Raw genomic sequence first — 25,850 nt, forward strand, 5'->3', positions numbered from 1 at the left:
GAGAGAGAGAGAGAGAGAGAGAGAGAGTGTAAGCGGAGTCAGAGAGACACCATGTAGCAGCCGAAGGAGACAGATACCAGAACTTTATTTGGTAAGCTACAACCTTGTGGTAACACACAGAATAATAGAAATAGGTTAATTTAATATGTAAGAGTTAATAAGAAGCCTAAGCTAATAGATCAAGAGTGTTTTAATTAATATAGTTTCTGTGTGATTATTTTGGGTCTGGGTGGCTGGGAAACAAACAAGCAGCCTCTGCTTACAAATTGGCATGCCAACATGGGCTGACTACATCCATATAAGACCTGAGAGAGCTTGGAAAGAAATTCTAGACAAAAAAGAACAGAGTTTAGTGCAGCTTCTTTGTAGCTACATTTTTTTTTCCTGATGGGCTCTATTTGCTGGCAGTAAGCAGGGTTGCCAGCTCCTTTAAGAGAGAGCTTCCTGACTCAACATTGGCAGCAAAGGCTGTGCAGCTTCTCTAGGGGAGAGTTTCCTGGTTCATGCTAGCTGCACAAACAGCTCTGGCTCCTTCAGGAGGCTGAACCCTTAAATGGGGTCTGTGAGCAGCATGTTATAAATTTTTTAATGGTGACATAGACCCACTGTGACCCTGGAGCTGGGGCATTGTATATGACTCTCATAGGCAGTGAACTTGCCTCTGCCATGTTGGATCGGGAAGAGCCAACATGCAGGGACACGGAGTTGGTCCTAGCAATGTCCACTTAGCATTTAAAAAAAGCACTCCTGGTCAGAAAATAATTACAGATAGGCACACAATAAAGGCAAATTCAGATGGAAAAGACCTATAAATTCGTCACAGTGTTGGATATATGTACATAGGTGAGAGAGAGAGAGAGAGAGAGAGAGAGAGAGAAGAGAGAGAGAAGACAGTTATAATGAAAATAATTACAGATAGGCACACAATAAAGGCAAATTCAGATGGAAAAGACCTATAAATTCGTCACAGTGTTGGATAAATGTACATAGGTGAGAGAGAGAGAGAGAGAGAGAGAGAGAGAGAGAAAAGAATATAGACAGTTATAATATAAGAGAGTACAGATAGCCATAGATTAAAGGAGTCAAGATAATAAAATAAACATTAAACTTGTAAAAATAGAAATAGAGTAAAAAAAGCCACATAAAGATGGAATATACAGAGATTGTGTATTATGTATATTATTGTGTTTTCTCTGAAGTTTTTGACTGTAAATGAGCTAAGTACAGAGAGCTATTTCATTGTATGGGCTGCTCAGCTAAATCAACATATATATATTTTAAAGGTATCTTGACTTCAAAATTTGGGTCTAAGAATTTGCTGCTTTGGAAAAGAACTTCTACTTTTGTTTCCACAGAGGATGAGCACCTCTGTGGAGTGAAATCCGAACAGAGATGTAGAGAGAGAGTAGGCAGAGTCAGGGAGAAGCCATGTAGCCACCACAGGAGACAGATGCCTCCATCGGATCAAAACATTGCCAGTAGGCCATGACCTTGTGGTGATGCACAGATTAATGGAGATGGGTTAGGATATAAGAGCTAGCTAGAAATACAAAGTTTTAGCTATTGGTCAAACAGTACTGCAAATAATACAGTTTCTGTGTGATTATTTTGGGTCTGAGTGGCCGGGAATGAACAAACAGCCTCTGACAACACTAAAACACCATGGAAACTGATGACAGAGTTGAGAGGACTACAGCGAAGAATTTCTCAAAGCAACCTACATGTTTAAATAGTTCTTTAAATGATTCTGACCCATTCTGTTTAGGAGTCATAGACCTCAGGATGATCCACCAGAGATCCTGGATGCATGAATTACCAGGGAACTTTGAGATTCAGTCTCTAGGAACAGGCCAAAGAACAGACTCTAAACACTTCCTAGATCGAAATACACAAATACTGTTGGGATCCACTGATGTAACAAAAAACAGCATGAAAAATTTAGATTTTTTTCATCAGCCAAATAAGAGATACAGATAAGAACATCTGTATCTCATCCATCTGAGAGGGCAACATGTCAGAACTGAAACAGGCCTTGAAATTTGTTACACAAGTTACTTTTCTATGTCTTCCACTTAGCTGATAAAAGTTTCCTTTTCTAAGTTTTTTTTATCTCATCCTTAAAATACATTGAGATGGACTCAGCAGAGGATGCCTATAGGCCCAGGACTGGGAAGCAGAGGCAAAAGAATCAGTAATAACAGTTCAAGGTCACTCTCAGCTATACAGCAATAAAGGCCACTTTGCTCTGCATAAAACTCCACATTAAAAATATAAAAAAAAATGAATTATATACATTAGAAATGGCTTCATGTCCCTTTGGACAGGAAACATCATGTGGTTACACCTGAAGTAGGACTTTGAAAATTAATGCAAACATATCTTCCAATGCTGACATTCTGTACCTATGTAGAAAATAAAGTACACGTAGACTTGGTTCATGGAAGCAGGAGCACAGAGTAAGGACTCACAGGTATCAAATGTGTAGTAAAGCAATATTTATGCAGAATTCTTAACACAAAGAGATATAAACAGAAACTTTATCCAAAAGGGCTAAGAGTTCTAGAAAGGCTTTCGTGACTGAACAACAGAAGTGATGGCATTAACGATGGCACTGCCCAACTGGTTTATGTCCTTTGGAAACCAGGGCACTGAGTGGCATTATTCTTGTTTCAGAGGACAGAACAAAGGCAGCGGTTTTACATCCCACAACACCGATCCACAGGCAGATGGAAGCAGGTGCCAGGTAGAAACTGAACTACGAACTGGTTCTATAATTTTATGCAAACAGATATTTAGAGCACCAGAGTAGGAGAGAGAAACCAGGATATTTCGGTTCTGAGCTGCAGAGAAACAAGATGATCTGTGAACTATTTATGCCACATACACCAACACAGAATGCTCTCCGTCCCACAAATGACAAACTCAACAGCATACAGAGAATAGTGTAGCTACACTATTATGCAATTTGAAATAGTCCTTAATGTTCATGAAGTTATCTAAAAAATTGTTTACTTACTTCTCTGATTCAAAATCATCCTGTTCTTCAAATTTCACAGTGTGCCTTATTAATCTCCACTGTTTAATGTCAGGTGTTGGATTCCAGAAAATCTCTGAGTTATCAGTCTTTTTGTCATTAATGAAAACTTCACTATCCTATATTTAAAGGAATTAAACATCAATATAGTTATCTTTATCTAGAAGAGGACTACAAAGTATTTTAAACAAATGTAACTAGTACATTTCTCAAAGTCCCAAATTCTTTCCATTTGTATAAAAATAGTTTCAATAAGTAATTCCAATCAATTAGAAAAACAGGCTGATTACATAGAATGTTCATGAGATTTTTGTTCATTTAACAAATTTCAAACATTACAGCCAAAGCCTAAAGCTTCAAGTCTGAACTGCTGCAGAAGATCATAGTGTGATACTGTGGACAATGTAGGAAATCAAATTACTGAAAAATTTCTGAGACCCTTAGCATTAAAAATTGAACACAATCTTAGACATTTTATATTTGTAGAACACCTATTTTCCAGGTGCGGTGATGCACGCCTTTTAATACCAGCACCCAAGAGGCAGAGGCAGGCGGATCTCTGTGAGTCTGAGGCCAGTGGGGCTGCAACATGAGACCCTGTCTCAAAAGTAAAAAAAAAAAAAAAAAAAATGACGATGGCTAATCAGTGTTCCAAATAATACTCAGAGAGGAAGTCAGTTATAACATTTTTCAGAGAACCAGGGAGATGACTCTATGGGTAAAGGCAATTGCCACCAAGCCTGACTACCTCTTCCTGAGACACACACAATGAAAGGAGAGAAAACACACATATACACACACACACAAATTTAAAAATAAACATTTTGCAGAACCTATGTAGCCATCGGCCGAGTCTCCATATATAGCTTCATTTTCACTGTTTTTTTACTTATTATATGCAGAAAAGCATATACTTAGTGTTTATAGAGAAAATGCATCTAAGAAATATACCATAATCCATTTCAGTCACATAAGCTCCTTGTGTAGGAATTATATAAATGAGAATATCGATTGGCAGAGAGGTAAACCAAAGCCAGTGCTTTTATATACTACTGCACCTTCCCGTCTACCTCCAAAGAAACACGACTCTAACTGGGACCAGTCAAGTGCTGTGCAGCCAGGGTCCCAGTGCTCAGTTTTCTCAGCTCACTGCAAACACTTCAGATTCCGATGCTCTCTGTGTTAGTTTATTCTGTATGTGTCAGCAGGAAGGCTCAGCTACTGAAGGTGCTTGCTACCAACTATGATGGCCTGATCTTGTTTTTGGAACCCTCATGGTAGAACAGGAGCCTGGCTCCAGTAAGCTGTCCTGTCTTCCACATATGTGTCATGGCACACATGCACAGACAAACATACACAGAGATTAAATCAATAAAAGACAACAAAAAATGGGCATCTATGTGCCAAGTTTAAGCAATCCAACTACTTATTAAATGATAAATACAAGCTACATACTTAATAAAGTATATAGTAAGTGCCATATAATAGCTGCTTCTACTCATTTAAAGTCTTAAACATAAAACAGTAAATAAAATGTCGCTGGGAACAGAGTAATACCAAAATACCTGCCTTTAAGATGAAGTTTATTTAGTGATACTTTTGCAATATGATTGTCTATTTTCTCCATCAGATATAATTAATTTTGTAATTATAACATATAAAAATACTTACCCAATGGCCTTCCAAAGTAGCTAGGACTTCCTTTCCCAATTTAAGTTTCCCTGATATTTGATTAACATAATCACTACTTCCTAGAAATGGCTTTAAAAAAAAGAAAATATTGAAATTTTTGTTTATATTTACATATACTGTAGATAACTACACATCAAAAAAGAGTTATATAGTTAGTATATTCTTGAAAGTAAAAACAGTGAAATCCTGACTCAAATTTAAGTTAGAGACTTTTAATAAAAACAAATATGAATTATGACTATGAAATATAGTTAAAAATAGACTGTGAAATCTAAATAATTCAGAACGATCACATGGGTATAAAGACCTGTAGTCCATGCAGAAGGAGGGCACCAGAACTGAGCCCATCAATGTGCAACACACCAAGAAAAAGAACTCAGAAAACTGAGGGAATTAAAAAATTTGAAAACAATTCTTCCAAAAAATAAAATCAGAAGCAGGACACTTTGGGTCACTGTTGTGGGACAATGCTCTTGTACACTGTAAAGACTTGTCACTTGCACTGGTTTAATAAAATGCTGATTTGCCAGTAGCCAGGCAGGAAGTATAGGTGGGGCAACCAGACTAGGAGAATTCTGGGAAGAGGAAAGGTAAGATGCAGTTGCAAGCAAGAAGGCAGAAGAAGCAAGATGAGAATGTCTTATTGAAAAAAGGTACCAAGCTACATGGCTAAACATAGTAAGAATTATGAGTTAATTAAAAAGAGCTAGTTAGTAATAAGCCTGAGCAATAGACCAAACAGTTTATAATTAATATAAGCCTCTATGTGTTTCTTTGGGACTGAACGGCTGAGGGACCAGGCAGGACAGAAACTTTCATCAACAGGTCACTTTACTGTCTTACTAATGCCTTTCCTCAGAGACACAATTTTGATGTTTTAATACTTAATGATATGAGTAACTGTTTAAGACCACTTTAATCATGATTTTCAAACTAGTATCTCCACATTTATAAAATTGGCAAAGCAAAGAGCACAGCATCAAATAATACATAAGAGTTTCTTTTCATTAGAAAAGAGATTCTGGTTACTAGAATATCAACATGGAAGCAATTAACGCCTATTTTTAATAGTTCCTATTTTTTATCTGAACACAATGTACTAAATTATAACTGACATTGTGAAAATGTTTCAGACGTTCCGTTTGTTGAAGCAGACCGAATTTTCCAAAGATGGCTTCAACAGTACCTACTCATTTCCTCTCCAGCCCCCATGCTCTTCTTCAGTGAGACCTTGCCAACCTCCTACTGAGAAGTGCATCACTGCAACCCTCTTCCCCTGAGCCTGGGTGGGTGTGTAACTCTTGGCAGAAGAGAGAAGATGCTGTAAATTTGGCTTCTAAGACTAGTGATGGAAGGAAGCAGAGTTCTCTGTGCTGCTAAGGAAGACCTCCAGCTGCCTTAAAGCTGCCAGGGAAAGGCCACATGAGCAGGTGCTCAGAGTAACAGCTGTGGCCTTTCAGGTATCCGACTCACAAGGGGGCAAGTCTTGGATTCCGGTCTCAACTAAATCACTCATGTTTTCAAGATTTCCTGATACCCAACATCTTTTAAAGAGAAAAGCCATCTCCAATATTACCTATCCAAATTTTTGGCATGAAAATATGATAAAGAGTAGCACTTGATTATTTTTAAGCATGTGAGCTAAAATAACTTCTTATACAGAAATAGTAACTAATAGGAAATTGTCTTACTGTAAGCAACCACAGTCTCAATTCATATCTACTTTTTGGGGTTTTATAAAGCAATGTTTTAATTCACAGAGATATTTCAATCATTTAAGTCTCATTTCCTCTATAGCAGCAGGTTAAAACAATCATCACCAGAATTAAAAACAAAAGGAATGGTGGCTTCCATGCTAATTTGTATCTTCCAAGGCTGTCTCAGGCTAAACCAAGATACTCACAGAGAATGCCATTGGATGTATTTCTCTTTGATCTGGCATAAATCATATTTTTATATTTAGTTCTTATTCTACAACTCATTTGTGTTTTTTGTTCAGTATTTACAACACAGCTTCCCCTTAATTAGGTAATAGCATCATTTACTAACCTTTAGCTTAAATTCAAGTACTGCACTGTATCCAGTCTTTTGGCAGGTAATATTGACAGTCCCACCAAGCTCCAATGTCATTGTACCATAAAGAATTCCTAAAGAAAAAAGATAATTGACAGAAGCTCAAAGACAGAGTCACTGACACAAAATAAGCAGGACTCTGTAACTGATATACTAAGGAAAAACATCTGCCACACTCAACAAAAAATGTGTAGTATGGACATACAATTTGTTTTAGAACATAAGAAAGCACATTCATGTCATGCTTAGTTGGCAATTCTACAGACTTTCTATTTAATGTACAGTGGTGAGCCAATGAGATGAGTCAGCATGAGAAAGCACTTCCTGCCGTACCTTGGGATCCGAGCTGGTAGAAGAAAAGATCCTACTCCTACAGTTACACTCCGACCTCCACACATCCACAGTCAACCACACAGGCAGCCCTCAGGCCAATGCTCACAGTACTTTGTGGCATCTTGTGGACAGGCCTGTGTATGAACTGCTGCTGAGACAGGACCAGGCCAGCCAGGGCTGTGACATGCTTTTGCTGTGGAAACTGACTGGTGAATGCCGAGGTGCTGTGGGACAGTATTCTGAGGTGAAGGCTATGACAAGCCTTTCAGAGAATACATGCTAAGGCTTCACTCAGTGGAGCCACAGTGTTGGCTGACAGTTCAATGGCAGTTAAAGTCAGTAAATATAATGAAGATTAAATGTCTGAAAACATAAGCATTATGTGCTTATCATGTTATGTGCTCATTAGTTGATGGGCACACTGTGAGAGACTCGGAATAACGTCACCTCATTACCTTCCCTAGAAACCATGGCTCAGGATGTGTTAATTTGGGGTTTCTTGTCGCTTTATAGAGTGTGAGTACTACACATACAAGAACCAACTCCAGGAGAGGTAAGCAAGCCACGGAACTCCTATTTTATAAAATAATTCATTAAACTTAGCAATATAGAAAACACACAGAAAACCTTGCTTTAAAAAAATTCCCTGTGCTTTAATCTCATTCGTAGAGTGGGCCCTGCACCTCCCCAGGACAGCACAGTAGAGCTAGGGAGCCGCCTCAGGACGAGAGAGTGGGAACTTAATCCCACAGCCTGTCACACAGTGGTGAGGTGAGGGAGAGACACCCCATGCCCCTCACCACCACCTGCAGGTGGGAAAAATTGGTCTGTGGGGCCCAAGAGCGGGAGAGCTGACCCTGGAGCTGCATCTAGCTGACAGAGGCTCAGGTGACCCTGTGCTGGGAATGTGCCTAGGAGAGCTGACCCTGGAGCTGCAGCATGGCCCTGCATCTAGCTGACAGAGGCTCAGGTGACCCTGTGCTGGGAATGTGCCTAGGAGAGCTGACCCTGGAGCTGCAGCATGGCCCTGCATCTAGCTGACAGAGGCTCAGGTGACCCTGTGCTGGGAATGTGCCTGGGAGATCTGGCTCCACTCCTCCTCTGCCACACGCTGCCTGCGGCCAGTGGGAGAGCTGGCACTGTCCCCACCGGCAGCTGCACATAGGAGAGCAGGTTCTGCACCTCGCCTGGACCACGCAAAAGAGCTGACCTGTTGACGGGGTACCAGTGAGAGGCCTGGAGGGCATGAGGGCAGGACTAACCCCCACCCCAGGCCACGTGGTGGCATGGGTGAGGAAAAATGCTTCCCTTCCCCTTGACACCTGAGACAGGTGAGAGAGCTGGCCCTGCCCCTCACCATCAGCTGCACACAGGAGAGTAGGCATGACATTTGGCCTGGGTAGCACACTAGAGCTGACCCTGTTGGCACAGGCATAAAGGGAGCTGCCCCTGCCCCTCCCTCATATGCCATAGGATGGCAAGGTGTGACAGGTGGTAGAGCCGACCTCAGGGGCATGAGAACGGAAGAGCTGGTCCTGCCCCTCCCAAGGGCAGTAATCTAGAGAATGAGCCCTGCAGCTGGCCTGGGCAAAACAGTAGAGCTGGCCCTGGTGGTGTGGGTGTGGGGAAGCTGGACCTGAGTGTGTGGAAGCAGGAGACCTGGCCCTGCTCCTTGCTGCCTACTCTATAAGTTAGCTAGCTGGAGCAGGGCTGGAAAGCTCGCCGGGGTGGTGATGATGAGGGAGAGCTGGCAGGCTGACCAACTCAGCCACCAACCCAGGCTCAGAGTCAGGGTTACAGGGTAGCCCACCCAACACCCACCTAATGTTGGAGCATACGAAAGGGCCGAACCTGAAGGTCCAACACTGTAGAATCTCCAGGACACAAGACAACAAAAGGATATCCAACACGAGTCCAGTGAGGGCCCAGTATCAAGGCCTCAAACCAGACCAATGACTCGTTGCAAATAACACTTAAAGATGTATAGACCGCGAGACTCACTGGAGTCACGTGCCAAGATTTTTTCCTTTGTTTTTGCTGTTGCTTTGTTCTTTATTCTTTGTTTATTTTTGGTTTTTACTTTTAAATTTTGTTTGGGGGAGGGAGGTTGCAAGGACAGAGAGGATGGAAGGGAGCAAGGGGACAGGGAGATGAGGGACTGCGATTCATAATGTGAAATCCACAAAGAACCAGTACAAAATTAAAAACATTGGTTCCTATTCATTTAAAATGGTATGCATTGTACTTCATTCCTATTTTAAGAACTATATACAAAACTCAGAGTATTATCTAGCTTTTTGCCAAATAAAAGCCAGGTGCTGCATCACACAACAGTGACCTCAACATTAGGGAGACTGAGGCAGGAGGATCCTGAGTTCAATGGCAGCCTGAGCTATACTGCAAGGTTATAATTCAAAGAAACCGAAACCCAAATTAAGGAAAAGAAATTGTCAAACCAGAGTGAAGAAAAACATTTAAAGGACTTGATGCATTGAAAAACAGCAGATGGAGCTGGAGAGATGGCCCTGCGGTTAACAGTAATGACAGCTCTTCCAGAGGACCCAGGTTCAATTCCCAGCACCCACAAGGCCGCTCACAACTGCCTGTAACTCCAGTTCCAGGGCTTCTGACACCCTCACACAGGCCACTCTCACACAAGCATACATGCACACAAAACACCAATGAATAGAAACAAACATAAATCATTAAAAAGAAGAACAGATTAAACTTTATACAGGGTGTTAACGCAAGAGCACATAAAGTGGCTTCCAAGGGTTCTGAAAAAGGCAGATTAATTTAATTACCAAACTTACACAGGAGATAAAAGCAAGGAAATCCCATTATCACAACTAAATTTCTTACAATGGATGTATCACAAAAATAGGTACAACTATTATGTGTGAATGAATTCACCACAGAAATAGTCCGCAAAAAGCGATATTCTCAAGTAACTGTGGACCAAGGTTTTCAAACAACTATGTCTATCCCAAACAAAACAAATGCCATTCACATACATTTACTTACAACAAAAACAAAACAAAAATCCAAGAAACACCTGATAAAGGTATGGAAAACATTTACCTTTACAATGAGCATACGGCATTGTCATTACATAATCTTCACCTCTGTTCAAGAAAGTTAAGCGTGCTTCTCCCTCTAATATCGCGGACAGTGAGTTTCCTAAAAAAAGATTGTTATATTTCACAAAGCTAATCTGACCAATTCAAAACAAAGCATATTATTTGAGACATCTACATTCCTCCAGGAGAAATATTTAAAATATCTCCATCTTAATGCATGTGTGAAAAGACATACTCATCTCCTCATAACTAAAACATTTCTTGATTCATATTCCTAATCTTAAGAGTATTTTCAAAAGTCTGCAAATATTTATGCACAACCATGACTTGCTCCTATTGCTACATCAACTTTTCTAGATTCCGACATGAGAGATACCGTGAGATATATGCCTAATAGGCTACTTCATAAGTTATACACCACCTCTTCAGATGTCTTTACTCAAAGAAAAATAAATGAGATTTTTTTAAACTTCAAAGTACCCTTGTGAACTCTGGATTATTTCATATTATAAAGAGCAAGCCCTGGTGCACACAAGTTCTGTTAGCACATAAGAAAATAGAAATCAAAGTGCAGAAGCAATGCCTGAACATAAGCCACACACCTGGGGCTCAGCAGACAATGTCTATAAAACAAATGCCCACTAAAGCCAATTACACTGTAGCTGGGGTTGGGGTAGGGACTGAAGTGAGAGAGGAAGAAGTAATATCAATATAGAACACGCAGAACGTTTGAAAAAAAAAAAGGAGAAATCCAATCCAAATCAAAAGAAAATTAAGTAGGGGGAGCATCTTTAAAAACAAAAGTCACATACCATAGTTATACTTTAGATTTTCTGTCGCAGACTAGTTTCTGACTCCCTCCCCTCTCGTGTAATTAAAATTTAGACTTCTGTTTACATATTTTATCTTTTTCTATTTTACCCTTACGTTTGATTTCTCCCAGGTTTAAAATTCCTTAGTTGAATTTAATTCTCTGAGTTTTTAATAGTATGTAATTTGGCCAAAGGTTAGATATTATTATTGAATGACCTAGGACCAAACTGGATTCTTTCTATACTCAAAGACTAAAAGAAAAAGGTCAATTCCCTCAGGTACAGGGAGACAAATCTAAATAAACTGATGAAGGTAAAAACTGCATAAACCCACTGTGCACAAGAGAGACATATAGGCACTCACTGTGTGTTCCCACAAGTAATGCTTTTACACACTTGTTAGAAGTTAGATAAAACGTGCCTTACTTCTAAATGTGCAAGGTTAAACAGGAGACAGGATTAAAGACATGCTTAAATGACATGAATTCCTTGCCAAAATGACAGAATTAATTTATTTACAGATAAAAACTCACCAGAAAATACTACATTTTGGAAAAGCACAGTTTAGGACAAGGGGAAACTCACCATAAAACTTGGACTTAGCCAGGATGCTACCACTAAGGCAAAATCCATCTTTTCGGTTACTAACATAAAAGGCAGATATTGGTGGGTGATGGGACACCTATTGAACACAGGAAAGGTCACACACTTAAGAAAACAAACATACTACTATGCTAGCATCAAAAGTTCAAGCCTGAGAATGGGTAAGAAGTAACAGCTGGGAAGCGATGATGACTGTGGGTAATTACAGCCTGGATCTCCGGCTCCTAGGAAGCCTACCTCCCGGCATGCACACCAAAGGCAGGGTGTGAGTCAACATTTGTGTGGGAATGATAATACAGCATTTCTAATTTGAGATTATAACATAGCTTCCATGGGGGAGGCCTTTAAGACACCCTCTTCCTCCCCAAGCCCTCTCCTGCGTGCGCACGCACACACAAGTGCTTAAAGCTCCGAGTAACCAAGTTTTTGTGCTGTAAAAAGTGTATGGAGGGGCCGCATGCCGAGGAGCTAAATTCTCCTCACTACAGCCATGGGATAATCATGGACAGCAAGTGCCCACTCCAGTCAAAAGTAAGGCTAAGTATAAACAGGCTGACATCTTGATGACAGCCAAACAGACAGCCAACCCTAATGGGCTGTGACAGGACAGCCATGCTCACCAGTGTGGTCTGGAGCAGCAGCCAGTACTGCAATGTTCAGGGCCTATCAAGCCTTCTCTTACGAGCAGCTGAATAGCAGTGATTTACCAGGCTAGCATTTCTCATACCTGCTCAGCAATATAGAACGTTTTGCTGTTTGTTCTGGGATGAATCCATAAACAACGGAAAGTCTCACCAAGGATAGGATTATATGGTTTCTTCAGTCCCTAGTTAAACAAAAACAACAACAACAAACCTACAAGTTAAAAATTAGAAACACAGGTTTAAAGTTAAATTGCACTGTCTGCAAGACCACCTTATAATTCTTCAGAGTAATGAAATTTACATGAAATAAAAATATAGCTTTACTCAAGATATGGTCTAAATACAATTTTTTCAATTTCTGCCAGCAAACAACCTAAAGATAACATATTAAAAAGCAAAAACAAAAAAGAGCTCAAGAATTAATGGGGTGAAAATTACCAAAATATACTATAAGATTAAACATGTGTGAATATCTCAAAGAGTAATAAATAAAATGAAAAACTAAGAAAGCAACTCTTGAGATTCAGGACATTCCTGTAAAATATTGTCTCAAGAGAGCAATGGTTGCTTAAAAAAACCCACAACTTAAACTGACTAGTTCACCATCTCTATCCATGCATCTGCTGCAGTCTGGTCTATATTTTGGTTACTGCAATTAGTGCAGTAATGAACATGGGGTGCAAATATCTTTTGTGTGTGTGTGTGTGTGTGTGTGTATGATTTTAGAGACAGGGTTTCTCCGTAGCTTTTTGGTTCCTGTCCTGGAACTAGCTCTTGTAGACCAGGCTGGCCTCGAACTCACAGAGATGAGATCCGCCTGCCTCTGCCTCCCAAGTGCTGGGATTAAAGGCGTGCGCCACCACCGCCCGGCACAAATACCTTTTGAATATAAAGATTCCATCTCTTTTTTGTATTTAGCCAGTATTAGAAATGCCAGATAATAAAGTATTTGTATGACAACATCTCCATATTTTAGATTTTTTAAAATATGCCTAAACTTAAGTGGTTTTCCAGGTTCATACATATAGTTCATAATATTCTTAGAAATAAAACTAAATTTTCAAAATTTCTGTTTTGAGGTTCTTTCCATGAAATTCTACTGTGTAATAATTCTCACTGCTTGACCAGCACAATGCAAATGCATGGATTCCCGTATCTGAAGAAGGGTGTGGACACAGAGACTGTCTTATCATTAAGTTAGCAGTGGTGTTTTCATTGGTGGAAGCCGCCCTCCATTAGCTGTTCCATTGTTGTAGGTTAAAGCATTTTATTCTAGTCTCATAATCTTCCCGCCACGGTTCTCACTCCTGCTTTCTGACTGTTCTCCGTGGGGGAGAGGGATAAACTAGAACACTGAAAGGCTATCTTGGCTGTTGCTGTGGTCCACAGAATTATACAGTGAGAATGCAGCTGACAAAATCACCAGGCTACCCATGGGGGTCACACATTCCAATAGAGGACACCCAGTTTGCAGAGCTTTGGGGATAACAGTCGCTGTCATTTCTGTAACTCTTGTAAAGCTATAGAGCTCCCCTTTCCATAGCGGGATTCGTCCCCCCAAACGGCCTCATCAGTGTATTAGCCAATTATTGGGCATAACACCCTTGTACTGGTAACTGGATGACTTCCCCCCACACTGTGAGACCCTAGTATGAAAGTATTCACTCAAAGAAACCTTTGTTCTCACAGTGAAATCCACATAAAGCTACCCCTACAACTCTCTTCTACGGCAGGACATCCAGCAAGGAGAGGAGCCTTGCAAACAAACAAGGACAGGCACAGAGGAGGCTGGCTGGGCACGCTGATTTCTCTAACAACTGCCTTAGGAGAGCACAACCCAATGGCCCCTGCTCTACCCTCACAAGCTATTCGTGTTCTGTACTTCCCTTCACGTCAGTTACAAGATCTTAGTCTAGGAAATTAACTGTGCCTTCACCCCTAGAGTTACAGGAGGAAGCTTTGGATCACTCAACCAGTCCCAAAGAAAGAAATTCCTTCTCACCTGGGTGACAGTGGGTGCAAGCACCCTCCGCTTAGCCCAGGGCTGGAAGTGGCAGCCTTGGGTTTTACACAGCCACAGTTTTTCACTTCGCTCTAGTGCTGAGAGGTTCCCGTTAATCAGCTAAGATTTAGTGGAAACACTAATGTGGATCAAGCCATTTTCCTCCCGCAGCTTACACTGGTTGCCATCGCTACCACAAGGCTATGGTCCCAGCCTCAGCGGAGGCGGGGTGGGGGTGGGGGGGCTCAGAGACTGCACAGCACTGCCACGTTTTCTTCCTCGTTTTTTCTATTTACCAATCACAGACTTCTAGCTTAACTAACCACACAGATGTAGTTAACAGGCAAACTCCCTTTCCCCCCTCTTAGAAATCACAGACCCTTCCTCTCTTTACCCTTTCCAGGTATGCCCGACTCTTCAGAGCCACGTCCCCTCAAAACAGAAGTAAGATAATAGTCACCCTCTTTGTCAGCCTTATCTACCAACTTGGCCCTGAAAAGGCACGTCTGGTCTCCTTCCTATTGCCAGAGAATTGCTAATTGTACCTGTGTGGGTATATAAACTGGAAACCTGTGAGATTGAGAGAAGCTGGAAGAAAAAGAGACACGAGACCTGTGTGAGCAGATTCACTCCTTTCACCCTCGGATCCCTTTAGTATATCCCCGCTAGCTGTAACGCTCCTTCCTGACCCTGAGAGGTTCACTGGGCTGGTCCCCAATACACCCCGACAGGCTATAGTTCCCACACAGATGCTTTTTATTGTGGGACTTACGGAACACTTATCTATCATAATGACTAAGGAAATAAATGATCACAAACATAAACTGTTTAGACGCCCTTCAGAGTGCAGCTGGATTTTCTGTGTGCTCCGGCAGTGAGACGCTGCAGTAGGTGATGGCTCTGGTCTCCAAGTCTGATGACTTGGTTTGATCCCCAAGACTCACAAGATATAAGGATAGATTGACCTCCACATGTGCACCATGGCACCCAAATACCCAGACAAAAATATAAACATAAATAAAAAGGAGGAAAAAAAGAAGCAAAAACATAAACATTACCTTACCTTTGGCTTTTTATAGAACCCTGACAAATACCATTTTACAACTTTCTTCAAACGGAAATATGGATTTTCTTCGAGAGCAGCCCTAAACAACAAAATGATAAATATAACCATTTTGTGCAATCACAAATTCTCCTTCATACTTACTATGACTTATAGCAGGAAACCTAATTCATGCTTAAGTAAACAATAAAAGTCATGTAAATTTACTTCTAGAATACCATATTTCCTTGCTGCTGGAGGGATGGCTTCCTCTTCTAACAGGGAACCGGAGGTGCATTCTCAGCGCCCTGTCCAGTGGCTCACAGCTGACAGCAACTCCCACTCCAACCTCCTCCTCCAGCCTCTGTGGGCCATCTGCATTCATGTGCATATACCCACGACCCCAACAAATACACATGCAATTTTTTAAAAAAACTATTAAAAATAAGTCTATAAAGGATCATTTTTTTTTCTTTTTTAATCTGGTTACCTTATCCCAGTTTTCTGATTCTTTCATATACTACCTGGGACACTGCTGAATATTTTTGTAAGTTCCAAAGCAAAGTGTCCAAAATGGAGCTCAGGAGACCCAGGATTAACAAGGAGCTCAGGAGACCCAGGAGTAACAAGGAGCTCTGCAAAAAACTGGGATTAAAAAGCAAACACTCTCTGCTTTCCGAATTGGCTAGAGACATAATCTTTCAACTTCCTGCTCAGGCCACCGGCTGCCATTGCCTCCCTAAGATTCTGGATTCCCACAAGAACCATAAGCCAAAAAAACAAAATTAGGGTTGTTTAACCCTAGTTCTTCCATAAAAATAAATACGGACTTTTGAGATTCATGCCTTGTGTGGTGCTGTGAAGCCCAGTCAACAGTTTGATTAAAGGGCTTCCTTGCCAGCCAAGGAGCAGCAGTGGCTGTTCACCTGGTTGCATCTAATCGGAACAGCTGATGTACACAGAAGAGAGAACAGGGGGCTGATGGTGGCCTTTCGGATCAAGGACTGTGTGGGTTTGTGTCCCAGCTACAAACCTGAGGTTTCATGTTACAAGTGTGGAAGAAGAAAGAAGAGTTGAGATCATTTCAATCAGCTGTGTTTTCCCAGCAGTCCCTCACCCTTACCTGTTAACATTTCAGCCAACAGGGCTCGCCAATTATAGCCCTTCACTCTTCCTGTGTGTTGTTTTTCCACCTGAACCAACTACCAGTGTAACATTTAGTCTATAGAAGAAATCTGGAGGAGCCATGACTCAGCTTTGAAGGGCTATAATTGGCAAGCCCTGTTAGCTAAAATTATTAGTTAATTTTCTGTTGCTGTGACAAAATACCAAGAAAAGTTACTAAGAGTTATAATGGAGTCCATCATGACATGGGAGGGGAGCTGGCCTGCCAGCAAGGAGCAGGAAACAGAGAAGGCAGACCAGAGGTAGGAAGAGGCAATATACTCTTCAAAGGCTTGTTTTTAAAAAGACTCTTTTAGGAGAGAACTCAGTGGTTAAACACATGGGCTGTCCTGGCAAAGGACCTCAGTTTGCTTCCCTGTACCCACAGCTCTGGAGGCCGTCCTCTGACCTCCATGGGTGTCTACACTCACGTGCACTCATATGTGCCTGCTTACACACACAACAAACAAAATTTCAAAAAAAATATTAAGAAATAAAAATAGACAATTCTTTCAAAGTTTTCTTCAAGCATAAATGAGCAAATATAAACAGTCACACTTTATAAAAACAATGTAACTTCTATTTTTTTGTACCTTGGTGGCTTTCCAGAAACCATTATCAAAAAACAGCAGATGGCAATTAATATTCAAGGTGTCAACCACCAGAAGAAATTCCCTGATGGAAGAACCTCATTTAAGCAAGGTTATGAGACTAGGGACCCTGAAATGTCTTTTGCGTCTGCTGTCCCTTTACATGTTTGCTACTGCAACTTCTCTCTGCTATCTGGCACGGTGTAAGTGGATGTGCGGAGATTCCCCACTGGCCTGTAATCTCATGAATACAGCCTGATCTACTGGGCTTTTCAATCTGTGGACTGTCAAGAAGGTGACCCCTCCGTAGCTGTGCTCTCTAGCTGCTAATAATAAAGTTAGCTTATACAGAGTTTTGATGAATGAGACCGAGTACAAAGAGATGCTACTCAAGCCAGGGTTATAAGATCCCCCTCAGAGCTGTCTTAGATCACAGCTCAGTCTACATTAACAAAACAGCTGTATTTCCCCAGCTGCCAGATAGCTGTACACTGATCAGTTGTATTAGCTGATTTAAAACTTCAAAGTAGCTTTAGACGCCTTGCTAATGGGTTTTAAGATAAACTATTCCCAGATAAAACAGCCCAAAGACATACAACAAGCTGCTGATCTGCTGAACTAAGGTAAAAAGTGCGAAGCAACGTAATTGCTATGCCAGTCTCTCTGCTAGGTCTGGCTGATGACCTAGCACAGTGATTAACTTTCTGCACAAATTCCTAACCTCAGGTTTATGGCTTTTGTTCAGATACACCACAAAGAAAGATTCTCTAACTGGCCAGGGATACAAAAAAAAAAAAAAATCTGACTTCATAGCCCCGAGAAAGAGTTACAAGCTTCCTTCTTTATGGTCAGGGGCTACACACAGTGCAAAAAGTACATTCTGAGATTTAAAGCACTGTGTCTGGAGACGTGCCAATTTGTGCAGACACCAAGAGATTTGCAGTAATCTACCTGAGGACACACAGTCTCTGAGTCTGAGAAAGCCTGGCTTTTATAACCGCTAACCACAAAATGTTAGTTTAAAATGTTTACACACTTAGAAGTATAGGATATAGCACAGAATCTATTTATTTTTCTTATACTCCTCAGTAGTTTAGTTTTATAAGGCTACTTCTATAGAAAAGATAATAAGGCCTGGAGAGATGACTCAGAGGTTAAGAGTACTGACTGCTCTTCCAGAGGTCCTGAGTTCAATTCCCAGCAACCACATGGTGGCTCACAGCCATCTATAATGAGATCTGGCGCCCTCTTCTGGCATGCAAGCATACATGGAAGGAATGTTGTATACATAATAAATAATTTTTTTTAAAAAAAAAACAAGAAAGAAATGAAATGTGACCCACAGAGGGAGCGGAATGAGTGCAAAAGCTCTACCTCGATGTGACATCTGAACTAGACTATTTTGCCTTTACCTGCTTTTCCTTAGTTTACATGACGTTCACATTTAAGAACTGTTTCTGCTTCATTTTTCCCATTTCTTTTCCTATAGGCTATGGGATATCTTCACTCTATTGCTAGGTGGGAGTTCTTTTTACTGGCGGGAGCTGGACAAACCAGTCCTGACTGTCCTGGAGCTCATCACAGGTCTCTTGCCCCGCCATCAAGAGCTAGGATCACAAATGTGAACCACCATGCTGGTATTACGAGCTCTTTTTATCTTAGGAGAATTACTACTTTTATCTACTACATAATTTGCTAAGTTTTCTTGTGATATACACCAATCATCTCTTGATTCAGCGTATGTTTCAATGTTCACTAATGTAATTAAAAACGACAACTGAAAACAGATATGGACAACGGATATTGGTGTAGATTCCTAAGTCCAAATAGCTGGGCCAACATCAGGAGCACAGAACACAGTGCCACAAGACTCCACAGACATGGCAGCAGGTGAAATATGAAAGGGTGAGCACAAAATTGCTATTACATAGAGGATGACCTCACGTGTTACCTACCTACCAGTCTCTCACTGGCCTCGCTGAACCCCAGGAATCCACCTTTCCCCCACCTCCCTACTGAGATTAAAAGTGCATGCTACCATGCCTGGCTTTCCGTTACATTCTTGAGACACTCTAGAACCATGCAGGGATCCTCTATTTCTAGAAGACTCTACTTACTCAGACAGGAAATCTGCATGATAGTAGTAATCTGAAAGTTTATCCAGGAAAGATCGGGGCTCCAGAATAAACGTAGGAAGAACCACCCTGGACAGGTCCATGCCAGGACGAACTTGTTTGAGCAGAGTCCAGATAAGGCTTTTGTTTTCTTCAGACACAGTTTCCGTTTGAGAAGCCTCACCTGCCTTTAACAATTATAACACAATACACTGAGATATTTTATTTATCTTAGACAGACACAGAAGATGATAAAAACATGACTCTCCAGGACTACTGCAAGCATTATGGGAATGTGCAAACAACCATTTAGCTATCAAAGTCTAGGCTATAAAAGTGAAAGGAATATCAAAATAACAATACACAAAAGAATCAAATTCTACTGTTTTTTGTTCAATTACATTTATTTTCTACTGAGAAAAGTAGCCCAGACTGCCCTGAAACTTGCAGACTTCCTGCTTCTTTCTTTCTCCCAACTGCTGAGATTGCAGGCACGTGCCACCAAACCCAGCTTAGTAGTTTATTGTTTTACATATGTTTACTTGTATGCACTGGTAATAACAAGCAAGTTTTAAATTTATACTATTTCCAAATTTTTTTTTTTTTTAGTTTTTCGAGACAGGGTTTGTTTCTCTGTAGCTTTGGAGCCTGGAGCCTGTCCTGGAACTAGCGCTTGTAGACCAGGCTGGACTCTAACTCACAGAGATCCGCCTGCCTCTGCCTCCTGAGTGCTGGGATTAAAGGCGTGCGCCACCACTGCCTGGCTCCAAATTACTTTATACCTGGTAATGACACCAAGTAATATTCTATTCCAAACAAACTTGAAAATGTAAGCTTAAAGTTCAGCAGACCACACTGGCATTAAAATGTAAAATGTAAATAAATTTCACAATACACCTTTGAAGAAACATGTGGCATATAGATATCTTTGGGGAAAACAATAAGCCAGGCAAAAAAAAATATCTATAATTCGGTGTGGTAATTTTCTAGAGTTGGTACCAGAGTCTGGCACTAGAAAGTGCTCACCTCGCCGAGCTCTTCATGGCTCTGCTCCATGTAGGTGGTCTCCTTCAAAGGCTCCACGGGCTCGGGTTCAATGTAAGAGTCATCTTGCCTCTCCGATGTGTCTGTGTCACTCTCCTCACTTTTCCCCATCACCTCATTGTCGGACTCGTCATGCTCTTGGTCGTTTTCTTTGTCGGACTTATCAGAATACATGTCTTGGTCCTTAAAGTGCTGCCTTTCAATTTCACTATCATTCAACCTAATGGAGTAATTACACGGAGAACAAAGGATCCGCAAATTAGACTAACACGCAGCACTTACTGTAGATTTGCCATGCTGTACACAGTTTAAAGTGTTTTACTTCATCTTTGGGATTATCCTATCAGGCAATATTGTTACTTCATAATCAGTGAGAAAAGGCCCAAAGAAATTAAACAGAAGCCTGCTATGAAAGATGACAAACTGAGCCTTTGTCTCTCTATTCTCACAGCTAAAATGTTCTCACAATAGGATGCAGATACTTCTTCTCAGGTCCACCGCCCTACTGTTTTACAAACGCTGTTACTGGAAGCAGGATTCCCACCACATCTGGTTGAAGAGAAACAGTAAGACCATCAGGTTCTCAGCTGGATAAATTATGACTTTCCACTGAAAAGACCTCCAGAGTCACCCAAAACAACCTCTTCGAGTTAGATGGAAGCATGCTGTGAGATATATTTAATATTTATCTGATCGGTTTAATTGTGGGGGGGGGAACTGTAGGAACAATGGGAATGACCATTTCACCTAAAGGATAAGCCTCTAGCCCCAAAGTGAAGCTTTAAAAGGGAACGGTGGTTTTTTTTTCTTTAATTCAAAGCAATAAAAAGATACCAGCACCTGAAAATTACCTGTGCACTACATCCCAGTTTTGCCAGAGAAATATTATGTTGCTATTAGCTACAAGAAATGCTCAGGAGACAAAAACCACAAATCAGACATAGTTTTTACTAAAAAATGTGTTCACAGGAACTGGAGAGACAGCTCAGTGGTCAAGAGAACTGGCTCCCCTTCCAGAGGATCCAGATTCAGTTCCCAGCATTAACATCATCTGTAACGCCTGTCCCAGGAGACATGGCACCCTCTTCTGGCCTCTGAAGGTACTGCAGGAATGTGGTGCACAGACATAAATACAGGTAAAACACCCCCACACATAAGACAATAAACATAAAAAAAGCTTTACAAATGGCAGGCACAATCCAGAGCCATTACAAAGCATGCTAAGAAAAGAACAATGGAAGAGAAGATGTTTCTCATTGTTTTGAGGCAAGAAAGGTTCATATGGGATACAGTATTCAAACTGATCTTGAAATGGGATCATGGGAGAAGGAGACAGCAAGAAATAGAAACCATTCTTAATGGAAGGTACACTATGCACAAAGACAACCTCGCTGTACCTGGAAAAAAAGAATAGTGCACAGTGACTAAATTAAATAAATCCCCGATTCATAAGCCATACAATAAGACAGGCAAATGTCAACACTGTACACAGGACTGAGGTAGTAGAAATGACAACCGACTTAATGGAGACGAGAGCCTCCAAAAGCATCACCAAATCAGCAGCCACAGGCACTTACTGGAAGTTGTCGCCACTGTGGAGATTGTTCGCACGCAGTAAACCGTACAGGGTCATATGTGTGTTATCTGATGAAATGCTCAGGTCGTGCTCCTTTCCTTCCCTGATCATTGTGCGTTTAAGAAGACTGGAACATTTCAAAGCCAACTCCAGGGCATCCATCCAGCACCTTCCTAGAAGAACATGGGTTTACAAGCAAGAAAATAAATGAAGCCTGCACTGATTTAATTTAATCCTCTTAACCTAAAGCATACTGTCTCCTTGAGAAACAAGCACTTTCGGAAAAGTTAATTTAAACATAAAAGTTTGCCAGGATTTTAATGTAATCTTTTTTTTTAAATAAGTGCTTTTTAAGCAATAAGCATTTTAAAAATTATAATAAATAGGAGAAAGTACGTATTATACAAGTATGTCCAATCTAAAATAAAATATGACAAACCTTAGAACATTAACAAGCAATTTTATTCATTCATTCATTCATTTTTCAGTTTCTCAAGATATGGGTTCTCTATGTAGCTGCCATGGCTGACCTGGAACTTGCTATGTAGAGTAGGCTAGCCTCGAGCTCAGAGATCCACCTGCCTCTGCCTCCCAAGAACTGGGACTAATGGCATGCGCCACCAACGCCAGGCAATATGGAATTTTAAAGTATCAACCAAAGTCCATAAAATACACTGAAGAGAAGGTGATTCTGTACTATAAGCTAACTGAAATAATGTTTTATTGCTGATAACAGGTCTGTCCTCAGGTTCATCATCCACTCTATGCACATGTGAGTGTGCACCAGTCAAGCACAGGCTTTGTTGTGGCATTTCACACTGCTCTAACGTATGGAGAGCATATCCACTCCACCCCTCTGAATGGTTCCTGCATTCTCTTTACTTCCAATTGTTTGCTTCCGCTCTCACACTGTCTCTGGAGCTTTGTTCAGATCTCACATACAGAAGAAAACATGCAGCTCTTGTTTTAAGTCAAGAAAATACCTATCCATGCCATGACTGTCAATATTAATAGCTTTCTTATAATTTAGAATTGTATCAGTGGAAATAGGAAATATAGTAATATATTTAAGTACTGCTAAAATCCATACATACTTGTTTCAAGATCTGGCAAAAAATTAAACCATAAAAACATTTTCATAATGTCTATATTTTAATATAAACAGTAACTCTCTAGTATTACAAGAGTCAGCACTAGAAGGCTTTAAAATTTCCTACATCAAGCTAATATAAACTATGAAGTGTGACAGTAAAGATAAATTCATTATCACTTAGAAAGCTATTAAGGTATGTTGTGTGTGTGTATGTGTGTGTGTGTGTGTGCAAGTGTGCATGTGTGTGTGCTCTCTGTATTATTTGCCAAATAAGTTATGGATCTGGCTACAGGGTGGGGTATGTGTGGATAGTTATTTGTATTTTGCTTTCTTATGTAAAATAAAATCAAACCAGTGTTATATGCTCCATAATCACTGTTAATGCAGTGACAGCTCATAGGTTGAATATTCTCTTAAAACGATAACATTCAATGAATTACTACCAAAAAAAAAATACTACTAAGTCTCCAAAGCACTATGTCAGGGGAGAAGGAGAAAACCCGAGCTGCAGACACCGTCCAGTTACACGTGTCCTTCCTATCAGAGTTCTTTGTCCACAAAGCTAGCAATGTAGTTTGCAGTCCAAAAAGTTTATGGTTATTTGCTTCAAGTGTCCTAAAAAATCTGATTTAATCCAAGGTTAACACAAAATAATATGTAAAATAATTCCTGAAACATGAGAGCCAATCCACTAAAAAGTACTTACCATCTGACTCTGAGGTCGCTCGAATGATCAAGTAACTGCTGGGTAAGGGTTGAGTTATGGATCCAACTGCTTCACCCTTTGGACCCTTAATAAGAAAACAGAAGGTACAGGTACAGGATAAGCACTGAGACAGGCCAACAACAGGTTATTCTTATTATTTGTATCAGATATGGGTTATATCAGGCACAATTATAGTCTAAAACCAAATCAGCTTTAATTACGTCTGTTTTAAGAATACCAGTTTTAGTATTCAAGTATTCTCTCCCAACAAATACACTTCCTGAATAAAATTGAACAAATAATAGTATTTATCATTTAAATAATATCGGTACATAGTGCTCATATGCTAAAGAAAACCTAATATATAACATACTGACACAATTAAGAAGAATTTCCATTTTACAGATTTTACTACATAAGAACACTGTATTTCTAGAAGTTTGAAAAAGTCACCGAAAATATAATTCACTAGAAAAGGGAAAAGAATATTGACTGGGTCTATGGAAGAATCAACATTCACTTTATCGTCAATTACAATCTGTTTTAAAGACTGATCACAAAAACCTTCAAGAAAGAAAAAAGAATTGCTTCATTAACTGTGGCTATTAAAAAAATTAAAAAACAAGCAAATACTAGGACCTAAAATCAGACTATCTAGATTTTAATCTTGTCACCTACTAGGAAAACTACTATAGGATTCAATCTTATTTGTATTAGGAGAATGCTATATCCTCCTAGGTATGAGGATGAAATAACTGATTAGGGTCTTTGCTCTGTGGTTGGTCCATACATGTTGTTCATATCATAGGAAGATCTAAAATTTACCATACTAATGCATTTTTAATTCCAACAAGAATTTTCATTCTATAGGTATCACTAGATGAGAAACACTAGAAGTCTAATTAGGTAGTTAGACATTTAATTATAATTCACTAGTAAAAAAATAGAATTCCAAAACAGAAATAATTATGTAATCTTAAATTTATTCCTCAATGAATGTAGACTACAGTAACATAAATCCTTTCCTGGAGACATCAATACTGTCTGGGTATACAGTTAGTCCTTTAGTCAAAGTGAACATAATCATCCCAGAGACTAAAGCAATGATTGATCTCACTGTGAAAACTTAAGATTTGGTGATTTGGTTAATGTAAGCTACATTGTTATGGTTTGTAGAGCTCTGTGACCATTAATCAAAGAATACATTTCTGTTTTCCTGCTTATTTCTGCTGCTCCAGCATTCAGGGACCATACTAATACCTTCAGTTATAAAAACATTAGTTTCCTATCTTTAAAGAAAGCCACATCTCATAAGAGCAAATAGGGCAGCTTCTCACATATCCCCATCACTACAGGGAGGACCACAAAAATGTGTCAGTTTCTGTTCCAGGCTACCATTCAGATGGAGAATAAAAATGCAGTCAACATTACACAAGGTTACACAGAAGTAGCAGGAACCACAATTGATAAAAAATATAAATTTATTCTTCAGTAACAAAAGAGAAAACAAGATCCAATACACTGGGAAAATGTTCTCGGGAAATTGGTTTAGATCCTAACAATGAGCGAAAGGCTCTCTGTCACCCACGTGAGCACAGAGACAGAAGGACAAACACAGCTGTGGAGGCAGGAGCAGGTCCAGGAGTCATCTGGTTGGCTCACCTTCCTCCCCAACAAGTGCTCACATACCTTCACTGCCCAAATAGACTGCTCCAGAGGATGGAAAAGCTTGAAACAGAAGCCATCCTTTTTTGATGGACGTTCAATAATCTCACAAGCATTCAGCAGGACTGTTCCAACCCACTGGCCATTTTTCTGTGTTTTATAGATCAGAAGCACCCCAGGTTTCAACACACACCATAACTTGGTCCAGCTCTTTAGGGTACCACGAATCTACAGAAAAATATATTTATTATAAGATTGATCTGCTTCTCTTTCTAGACTACAGAATAACCAACTAAATAATGGCTACTGGGACACTTTAATCTAAAGTTATATTACACATACATTTACACTGAACAGGTCTGTAGTGAAAAGGTTACTTCATGCATACCGCGCAGATGAATATGAAGCCGACATGGATCCTGATTTGAAGAAGCTCAGATTTTCATAGAATGGCAGGCCAAAGTTTCAATATTATACTTGAAGTATAAACCTAACCTCCTAGATCACTTCAGGCATCAATAAAATAAACTTCCAAAGTACTGAAATTATTCTTTTGGTAGCAGTTGTTAAGAATGTAATTTGT

At 40.2% G+C, this 25,850-nt stretch overlaps 1 protein-coding gene across 10 annotated transcripts in view; it reads right to left on the minus strand.

Annotated features, from left to right (window-relative positions):
- Osbpl8 (oxysterol binding protein like 8) overlaps positions 1 to 25,850 on the minus strand; it is a 138,633-nt gene that overhangs the window by 12,907 nt on the left and 99,876 nt on the right. For all 10 annotated transcript variants that reach the window (XM_026784483.1, XM_026784481.1, XM_026784479.1 and 7 more), the window contains 12 exons: positions 25,292 to 25,495; positions 23,603 to 23,687; positions 21,805 to 21,976; positions 20,210 to 20,447; positions 19,187 to 19,371; positions 15,337 to 15,418; positions 12,355 to 12,453; positions 11,610 to 11,706; positions 10,214 to 10,312; positions 6,776 to 6,873; positions 4,706 to 4,795; positions 3,017 to 3,153 (listed from right to left, as the gene is read on the minus strand). In XM_026784483.1, the coding sequence (XP_026640284.1) occupies positions 3,017 to 3,153; positions 4,706 to 4,795; positions 6,776 to 6,873; positions 10,214 to 10,312; positions 11,610 to 11,706; positions 12,355 to 12,453; positions 15,337 to 15,418; positions 19,187 to 19,371; positions 20,210 to 20,447; positions 21,805 to 21,976; positions 23,603 to 23,687; positions 25,292 to 25,495 (1,586 nt within the window). The remainder of the gene's footprint in view (positions 1 to 3,016; positions 3,154 to 4,705; positions 4,796 to 6,775; positions 6,874 to 10,213; positions 10,313 to 11,609; positions 11,707 to 12,354; positions 12,454 to 15,336; positions 15,419 to 19,186; positions 19,372 to 20,209; positions 20,448 to 21,804; positions 21,977 to 23,602; positions 23,688 to 25,291; positions 25,496 to 25,850) is intronic.

The sequence above is a fragment of the Microtus ochrogaster genome, chromosome 24 (assembly GCF_000317375.1).
Source record: "Microtus ochrogaster isolate Prairie Vole_2 chromosome 24, MicOch1.0, whole genome shotgun sequence".
Classification (NCBI taxonomy): domain Eukaryota; kingdom Metazoa; phylum Chordata; class Mammalia; order Rodentia; family Cricetidae; genus Microtus; species Microtus ochrogaster.